The sequence below is a fragment of the Pyxicephalus adspersus genome, chromosome 5 (assembly GCF_032062135.1).
Source record: "Pyxicephalus adspersus chromosome 5, UCB_Pads_2.0, whole genome shotgun sequence".
NCBI lineage: Eukaryota > Metazoa > Chordata > Amphibia > Anura > Pyxicephalidae > Pyxicephalus > Pyxicephalus adspersus.
Genome location: NC_092862.1, coordinates 92,482,839 through 92,493,313, shown reverse-complemented (window position 1 = coordinate 92,493,313; position 10,475 = coordinate 92,482,839). Strand labels below are relative to the sequence as shown.

Here is a 10,475-nt window from a genome sequence, read left to right as displayed (position 1 = left end):
ACTATCAATAATGTCTTTTTGGATGTTTTGGCTCGTTCTAATGAATGTCTTTGCAATGCAAACTTAAAAGATGTACTGAATGGACTTTCAAATTTGTTGACTATCAAAGCTCTATAACAAGACACAAAATAATCATCATTAGGGATTAACACCTTCCTTAAAAATCTGTTCATAGATGAGCCTTTACTTGATGTATTTGTTTCATGTTGGAAAAATAACACAGTAACTTTAGGTTGGCAGATTAAGTTTACCAATAAGGGCTGGGTGAATCCTATCCATTATGGCAACACATATGTCCACAAATGTTGGCGTGAAAAATACGTAAGGGAGGATTTTACAAAAGAAGAATAAAAAAAAAAAAAAAAAACACACTACTTTAGTAGAAAAGGCAAGGAAGGAACCAACTTTTTTAAAGATGTCTGCTTTGGAGATCTTTCCTTTCTGTTTGGGTGACAATGGTGTCTCCATAACAGGGCCTTAGACAACAAGAAAAACAAATGTAAAATTTGCACTGTGGCTAACTTACTTGATTTGAGGCAGGATCATTTCCGTTAATGCTGTCTGGAGCCTTGGATATACTCTGGCAAAAATAGGTAAAGAGCAGATGCATTTATATATAAATCTTGTGGTATTTAGGTAGATCCAACTTTTACTCTATACTTTATTAGTCACGCCGAGTCTTGTTAACCAATAATTAAGCCTGGTTAAACAATTATGTCTAGAAAACCATGTTAGACCCATGTAACAATTAGTAGTTGTACTTTTCATTGCAGTTCAATGTATACATTTCTGTACAAATGAATGTAGTTCTGTAGCAAGAGAATATTATACATGTATTTACTAGAGGAAGATATTGTGTGTGATCATTTTTCAACAAATTATATACTGGAACATAAATTTCATATATGTCATTGTACACATAAACTGCACAAACACAACTACTTTCATTGAATATCAATTATGATGAGATGCAGCAAATATATGCAATTCATCAGACAAACGTGAGCTGCATTAGTAAAAAGATCCCCACATCCAATATAGGTAGCAATAGGAGTAAGTTTGATTAAAATGTTTGTTGATGCAAAATAATCCCTTTACAACCACATAAATTATTAGTCCTGGAAAATGCCCATAACAAAAACTGTAATAAATGACTATCGTTTTCTAAAACAGCAGTTCAACGCTCTAAACTTTTAATTAACTAAACAGTACAGTACTTATTTGTTTTGCTGCTCAGGATGACTGACAGCAACAAAGGTAGAATATAGGGAAAACAAACAAACATGAGTTTTCTCATTACAGGATTATATGGCAGACATTACCTGCTAATATTATTCAACCAACTAAAAAGCAGGAAGTTAGCCATTGCATTAGAAGCACCTTAGCAGGTTTTAGAAGAAAGTAGCCTAATGGGACAGGATAATCAAAATTAGGAACAATCTACCTATATATTATTAGTGTGTTGGTTTTCAGCACAGAGAACATAATGCATGATACTTTTTTCTCAGTATCAAACACAAGTGTCAAGCGCACACAAAGACTTGGAACCCCGAAGTGGAATGACAATATACAATAAAAACCTTTGCATTCAAAATGGTCCTAGTGAAGGCCTGGTGGTCTGCTACACCCATGGTGACCCAGGTCAAATAGAAAATAGTCTGGTTCCTATTGAATGAAAAAATGCGGGCCATACTCGCTAAATCCATGAATAAGTTCAAAGGAAATGGACCCTATGAATTTATTACTATCTGCAACAGGCCGGAATGGCTCACTCATATTGCTATGATTCTCACATGTTCTGCCGAAGACTTTAACAAGTGTGCTCTTGACCTGCCCCATTCTCTCCCTGGTCTTCTCCATTATTGTGTTTGCTACACACTTTCATTGCTTTTTATTGATTGGTATTCAAAGCTACAAAGAAGTTTTTATATTGGTTGGGTACACTGCCGTAGATCTTACGTGATCCTGCCTACTAAATGTTCCTGGGTGCCCTATATCTATACAGCACACATTTTATGAGGACAGGGCTCCTATATGAATAATTTATATTACCATTGTAGGTCCTAGCTACTTTACTGTGCAACTTTGTGAACAATTATGTTGTGTACTGTCTATCCACCAGAGGCTTGTTATTGTATGATAGATATATTTACCATGATCAGTAAAAAAAACATCAAACCATTTGCCTAAGAACACATTGTATATCATATCAGGTTACTTCCATTGCCTAATTGTCCAGTTTTGATGCTCCGAAGTCCATTTTAGGTGCTTTAGAAGTGGACAGGGGGTCAGCATGGGTACTCAAGCTGGTATATAGCCATGTAGCTCCATATGCAGCAAGCTTCAATGTACTGTGTTTTTCTGACTCTTTCTCTCATGGTCATTATAACAATTTCATCAATTTGTGCTACAGCATTTCTTGTGGGACTTTTTATTTCTGCTGTTCAGTTATTTAGAATAAGCATTACTTCCATCATAAATTTTATTGTGACAGTAAACAGATATAAATGACTGAGATATACACAACGTTGTAAATACCACATACCACAGAAGAAACGACCTGAAATATAAGCAGCTATCAAGGAAATCTAGCAATGTAATAAAAAATATTTGACTCAAGCCTGAGATTGATAACTGTGTTAAAGAATGAAAAGGTTTTTATTAATGTCTGAGCCTCCAGTGTGGGAATTTCTTCTTAAGCTCATATCAAGAAACAGTCACTGAGGGAGTAAGCAAGTGCAAAGCTCAGCAACTGGTACCCAGACAGTCATGTTTAGATTCCCTACTTTCCCAGTATTGTCATTTTTATTTTAAACTTATTTTAACTACATGTACATATAAAATACAACATTTAGTACAGTGAATGTATCTTAATTGTTATCTTTTGACATGTTTTAACATAACCTTCAAAATGTTTTATTATATATTGTTAAAAAAAATATGGATCATGTCAGAAATTTAGAGTTGTCCTGTGCACACTTCCTGTGTTATCTAGTGGCTAATTGACCTGTCTAGTTTTTTCTACTAGACAGTAGACAGTTTCTTGGACTACAACTAGTTCTACTAGTTTCTTGGACTACAATTTTTTTAATGGTTATATTGTAAATATTTGGGAAAAAAATGTGTGTTGTCACCTCACAACAGGACTAATTAATGGGTATTTCTTCATTTGTATCTGAAAGGACTTTAAAATGATAAAACATGTGTATATATTGCAGAGATGTGGTGTTCGTCACCATAACAGAGAAAGAGATTGAGCAAGAGTGTGTGTGTCTTTTAGGAAAACACTCTGCCGCTAATCAGTATTATTCTACTATAAAAACATGTAGATCAGTGATGACCAACTTCTCAAACACAACCTGAAAGTGCCATCTGTACCATGTATAATATAATAGGAGAAGAAAGACTGCAAAGACATGCTATAGAAGATGCCACTATAACACAGGGACAAAACAGGAAAAGATCTGAGGTCACAGGCATAATACACAATACAGACTGCAAACATGAAACAAGGGATAGTCTAAGATAGTGGAAGGAGACTTTATGCATGGTACAGGGGATGGTAAGAGACTGCATACATCATGCAGGTTAGAGGGACAGTACATTTTTCAGATGGTCAGGCACTCCGGCCATGATAAAGCAGATTACAGAAGATGTACAGCAGGTTCTGATGGAGTAAAGCACAGTGAAGTGTCACTCATTCATTCTCTCCTTTCCCCCCAAACGGCATGGATCACCAGTTGGAAACAATCACAAATTATCATTTCCAGCAACAATCTGATGTATGTATGGGGCTTAAGTCAAGTGCTGATGAGGTTATTTGCAGAAAAAAATATTAGCAGCTGCCTTTAGGGTCCCCACAGGCCCTCATTTGTTAAACAAACCTTTTATGTGTTTTAGTATGTTGTTGATTTTGAATAGGCCACAACACAACTATAATGCTTCACGCCACACTTTCCTTAATGTAACTCCTAGGAACATACTTTTTGGTTACAATTGTGTTCTGCTGGTGCATCCTACTCACATTGCCTTGCTGTGTGTTGGACTTGGGTGCCATTCAAAATAGAACTGTAGTACACACAATGCCATGCTTGCTGTTAACATGCAGTATTATATAGGTTTTTTAATGTACAGGTATGATAGGAGTCCCAGTGAAGCACAATAGCATTAAGTATTTACCATTTTCTAATTGAACTTTGACTTGATCAACCTTATATCTAATGCAGTTTTCTTTCAATACTTTGCAATAATTATTTTATTTAGCTGCAAAAGCAAGATTATGTAATAATAACAACGCAGCTCTTTGTGTCCTGGGTACCAGGTATGTAAACAGTGATATTCCCACAGAAATAGGAAAGCTAATAAATTAATGAATTGATGAAAAACTAGATCTAAAATCTACTTTTGGGGCATAATCAACAGATAAAATAAATGGGAACTAAACTTATTTGTAAAAACACAGACTGAACTTGCATGTCAGTGTTAATTCAATAGAGCATGTTGTGGGTGTCAGCATGTGCTGGATGTAACATTGAGCGACCAGGAAAAGCAAGCAACCCATTATTCCCCTTTGTTCTGAGAAAAAAAAATGCACATTAGGCTATGTACACACGTCGGATGAATCTCGTCTGATAATCAACTGGCATGTGTACATTGCTGGTCGTTCATGGATCTGTCCTGGTGGATAAACAAATGATCATAAAGAAAGTGAAGGTGAGAGAGCGCCTGTATGCACAGCGATCATTCATGCATCTTTCAGTCATTGGAAAGGATTGTGAAAAATCCTTTCCAACGACAATTATTGCACACGTGTAGCCGTAACATTTAAAAGCATTGTGGTGGCACATTGGCCCCAAAATGTAATATACCGTACATTATTTTATTCTAACGTAAACATTCAAATTTTAGTCAGACAGAAATGTCTAAGTGAATTTCAATCCATGTTTGTATGTCTGGAGTGTTTCTGAGCAAACCTCTATATTGCATTTTCTTTCAGACTGTACTTCCTAAGAACATAAAACTAGAGAGTTTGTAACAAATCTTACTCCTGGATACAATGCTGAAAACAAAACCCCTCACAATTTATGCCTTTTGGTTTGCTTCAATCTCTAAAACAGTAAAACAGAACAGGTGACCACATAATGCAAAGGCTGAGGATGACAACACTGCAAACTGAATGTCAAGCACACAAGTTCATGCAAATCTCAACTTTTCCTGAAAAAAAAGCTTAGCTAAGCCTCTACTACTTTGTTTGCGCCCGATTAGTCAATAACATATTGGGCAGCATTAGTGACCAAATTGAAGACAGCATCAGAAGGCAAAAAGCCATGCCATGGCCTACTGATAAGTTTTATTTTAAGTCAAAGCCAAGATGACCTCTGTTTTTGTATTTTTATTAATCAACTTTTCAACAAAAAACTCTCACACAACTTACCTGTGAGCACAAGACATCTAATGTGTTGTACAATAGAACTGCTGCTAAATACATTGCAACGTTATGTATCCCTTCTCTCCACTGTAATCACCCTAGTGTAGGTCTTTAAAGGTCAGGTCGGAGGTGTGATCTTATTCTTCAGAGATCAGGTTAAGCATTATGTATAGATTACATTTGGTGTTTGGCAGAAACATAACTTTGCTTTAACATAACTTGTGCTTTTATCCTCTATGCTGAAAACCAACTTAGTTCACTAAACCTATATATTATGTAAAGAACAAATATTTGTACAAAAAAAAAACATATTATAAATGGAAAAAGGAAATATATTTTTATAGATATCAGTTAAGCCACGTAAAATTGTAAATTTGACAAATTTAAACACTATTACTGTAAAATACATATTGTAACCGTTCCATCCATTAGTTCTTGTAAATGAATAAGTATACTATGTCCAAGAAGGATCTATTAATCTTTCCATATTTCTATCATTAACAAAGACTTGGGTTTGTCTTTTCCAGAGAAAGGTAACTGTATATTAATGCTTCAAAAGCCTAGAGGATTAGGATCGTGCAAAAAGCTTGTCAAAGAAATGTAAGGAGAACTTTCACATTAACAGAAGTAATATGTTATAAGAAAATTAAGGGGATTCCACATAAAAAGCACACATTAACAATAAGATTAGTTCTGGTTACTAATACAAAGAGCCATGGAATTACTACTAGAGGGATCTAGAAGCAATTCTATTGTAGTTACACTTCAGGCACTGCTGAAAGAACGTCTGGACTCACCACACTGTCACTCTGTGGTTTAGACCATTTGGTATGGTCTAGAGCAAAAATTGTGTACTCAGAGAGTAAAGCAGGCTCTGCTATCATCCCGGCCAGAAGCTGCACCATTCAATGCAATGGGGAGACAAATCATTATCAGACAGCAAGAAACAAGATATTGTTAATTTCACATTATGTTACTAAGTAAATGGAGGATTTTGCATTTCACCAGAATACACTACCTTCAGGAACATCTAATCACGTATATACACATGTGCACACACATTAGAACTGAAAGGTTTAGATATACTTTTAGGTTTTCCTGCTCTGCATTTCTTCTTTGGGTACATTTTTACCTGATTATCTAAAACCAAGGCATTGCTGGAGTACAACACCATGGAGAAATCAAGGGGTTAATAACATGGTCATCAGAGGATTGGAGGGAAGAACCTACTTGTATGCGGTTCCATCAAAGGGTTTAGTTGTTTTAAGGGGAATTCACAATTGCTAATTTGAAGCCAAATGGCACAGATAAGCTCAAAGTCAGCAGTCAATTCCTATTATAACAAAGTTAAAACAAATGAAAGTACTATACAAAAGGACATTTTTTTCAATATTTTACAGTACTTTAAAAACTGCCAAAATGTATGCTTTAGAGTACAGAATCATTTAGGACAGAAATACTGGAGCTGCTACTGCCAACTTGGTTTTAAAAAGGTATAGGCCTAATGAGCTGCCATTTTATCCTTCATTATCTCATATGCAATAGTAAACCAGTAAACTTGTTCCAGGTCATCAAAACAAGCAGTCAAGCATATACTGACAGGAGCTTTGGAAAAATAATAATGCGTCAATTAACACTACAGTTCTATTGTTACTGGAAGTGGGGCTCCAAAATGTATTATTCATAAAACAATATCATTGTTACATGGAATAACTGAAGTTAAAAGAAGGTGACCTAAAAGTCAATAATAAAAAAAATTACTAAAATATAAAACTGCTTATGAAATAATGGGCCCAATGTGCTTTAAAGATAAAAAACAATCTAGATATTGTTAAAATGAAATTGTAGCTTTTTTAATAAATACATAAATAAAATATGATGAACTGTCAAAACATTAAAAATAAAATTTTATATAATTTTACTGCAGGATAGTGCACAATATGCTTTATTTATGGAACAACAAAACAATTACTAAAAGTACACAGGAGAGTATTCTGACCAGAAGGTGGGAACTTGGGCCTGGTTAATAACACTACTTGAAACTGCAGTGTAACAGAAGTAGAATCAGATTGATGAGCCTAAACAAGAAATTAAGAATTTCTGGCAAGAATTTTGCTAAACTTGCAAGCGACAAAACATGGGGAAAAGTACATACATTTTAGATGCATCAAAAATGTTTCCGTTAGTTCCAGACTTAATCTTTAAAGCCAGCAAAGCTGCTAAGGTGAAAGTAGTACTGAGAGAAATACAGGATCTGTAATTTGTGACTTCTAGTGCTCTGCCTTCATTGACCCAGGACAAGCATGCAATTTAAAAAGTTAGGGTGCAGTAACAGGATAACTAGGATTTTATATATATTGCAGTTATCTACATGTGGCCATGCTGTTTATTTACATGCCAGGCAGTACTTCCCTTGTCTGCAAATTACAGACCCACAGACATTTACAAGGCTTGTAGACAGACCCTATGGGGCTGTATTACACAGGCATAGCCAGGACAGTGCTGGATGTAAACAGGGGAACTTCTGGTATGTATAAATCTGTAGAGAATGGAATCATTTTGGGGGGTTACTGGTGTGTACTTCATTTTCTGGGCCCATGACGACAAATAACAAAAACTATCAGCTAGGGCTTATCTTTCAAATATTGCTTTTACTTCTCATTTAAAATAATAGTTTAATTCTTGTCTCCAAAGAGTAAAAACTTGACTACCTCTTCTATCCACATAAAGCAGTGGTCCCCAACCTTTTGGAGCTCGCAGACCACTAAATCCACAGACTCCGGACCGCACATGCATGGGGAGCCATGTGTCACCCAGAATGACATCAGGATTCCATCGCGAACAACCGCTGGTCTCCGTTCTCTCATGGCCCTTGGGCCACAGAGCGGTGGTTGGGGACTCCTGACAAAGAATTTCGAAAACCAAATATAATATATAATGTAATATATTGAGCTGTACCAGCTTTTGAGGTCGCACTAGTTTTTTTTTTCCACCAAGTGTTTTTTTTCCCTGGGTGGCTGTCATTCCACAGGTTAAAATTCAAACATGTCTGGCACTGTTTATATTAATTATATATGAGGCTAAGGAGGTTAATTAACTGATTTGCCAGAACTGACAAGGACATCAATTTTGCCAGTCACTCTCTGTATGTATTAGCTAAAAAAAAATGACTTGGTCTAAAAAATAAAAAACTACTTCAGTAACCATATCCAAGAAATAGCAAGATACAGTTAGGTCCATAAATATTTGGACAGAGACAACTTTTTTTTTTAATTTTGGTTCTGTACCACAATTAATTTTAAATGAAACAACTCAGATGCAGTTGGACTGCAGACTTTTCAGCTTTAATTCAGTGGGTTGAACAAAAAGATTGCATAAAAATGTGAGGAACTAAAGCATTGTTTTAACACAATCACTTCATTTCAGGGGCTCAAAAGTAATCGGACAAATTAAAAAGTGACACATTGTCTGTTCACAGTAAATTCTTCCACATACAAGCACCCCTCCTGCCCCCATTATCAACTCCACGCCTTTTATCTGCTTAATTGATAATAAGCAAGAAATTGCCCACACCAGCCCATGAAATAGCCTTTGAGTCAATTGTCCAATTACTTTTGAGCCCCTGAAATTAAGTTATTGGGTTAAAAAAAAAAGTCTTTAGTTCCTCACATTTTTATGCAATCTTTTTGTTCAACCCACTGAATTAAAGCTATATATCTGCAGTTCAACTGCATTAGAGTTTGCATTTGTTTCATTTAAAATTAAGTGCGGTAATGTACAGAACCAAAATTAGAAAAAAGTTGTCTCTGTCCAAATATTTAAGGACCTAAAAGTAAATGTATTCAGTTCTTGTAAGTAGTTTATCTTTACATCCATGTGCAAAGATGACCAAAGAAATTTGTAAGTATAGGAAAAAATTAATGAGTTTCTTTTCCCCCTGACATGTACTTTTACCATTTGATGCTTCATGGGAAATCTCTGACTACCAGTTAATCTGTGCCTGGGTATCTTCATACATATACACAGAACACAATGAAGAGCTAGTTTTTTTAGATATTAAGGAAATATTAATATTTTGCAGCTAAAGACCAGCAAATTGCTCTTCATAAGAAAGGAAACTTATACTTAGAAAAATACAAAAGTTGAAATTTCCAATCCCCCCTATTTCTGGCCTCAGGACTTTCTCACTAACCTGGAGGAATTAACAACTTCACATCTGCATACTTATGTGATTGAATGACTGAAAGTAGTTGAGATAAATCTAGCAACCAGAAAACAGGTATTTTGAAAATAAGTTGTTTCCATTAATGAAAATACATGACCTACTGATTTATGTTAATCATGGGTTTTCTGATCTAAGCTGATCTAACTGTAGGATTTTTAATAAGTAAAATAGTGTAGACCAACCTCTTTGTCAGGAGTTGCTGTGCTGTCATCCTGCTGGTCTGTCACTGAAGAAGCACGACTCCTGTTTCCAGATGGCGTTGATCTTGGATGACCCTAATGTATAAAACAAGCTTCAGTAATCAGTCTAAACTTCATCTATAGATTTCTAAATAGGCTTTTAGTTACAGTTAAAATATTTTGCTGCACCATATTCAAAAGGGATGGTAAAAAGTTATTGTTATTAGTTAAAAAATATATACATCATTAAGAGACTGTGGTAACTGGTTTTGTTCAAAAAGATTGTTTTGACATCAGTCTGAGATTCTCCAAAAATCATTCAGAATTCATGGATAGGTAAAAACAACCTGCAGCTGACCTCTCGCCGATTTACATGTACCTACTTATAGGGAAAGTTTATTTACATTGACATTTAATGAAATGCAAAACCTACATTGATATTGCACACATTTGTACCCATTCTTCTTTAATGCAAATTTTAAATACAACCTGTAACTTTAACCACCTGAGCGTTACACTGATTTCTAGATTTCTGTTCCAAAAGCGTCACAGGTTTTCATGAAATTTTTTTTTTTAAATTGTAGACCTGTAACTTACAGAAATATGTCCGAATAGGGTTCTAGTAGATATCATGAATATAAAA

The 10,475-nt window shown here is 35.2% G+C and overlaps 1 protein-coding gene across 3 annotated transcripts in view; it reads right to left on the bottom strand.

The window, feature by feature from the left end:
* The window catches only part of GOLGA4 (golgin A4), a 60,503-nt gene that overhangs the window by 44,481 nt on the left and 5,547 nt on the right, over window positions 1–10,475 (bottom strand). For all 3 annotated transcript variants that reach the window (XM_072412131.1, XM_072412133.1, XM_072412132.1), the window contains exons 3-4: window positions 9,836–9,928; window positions 527–580 (exon numbers count right to left, since the gene is read on the bottom strand). In XM_072412131.1, the coding sequence (XP_072268232.1) occupies window positions 527–580; window positions 9,836–9,928 (147 nt within the window). The remainder of the gene's footprint in view (window positions 1–526; window positions 581–9,835; window positions 9,929–10,475) is intronic.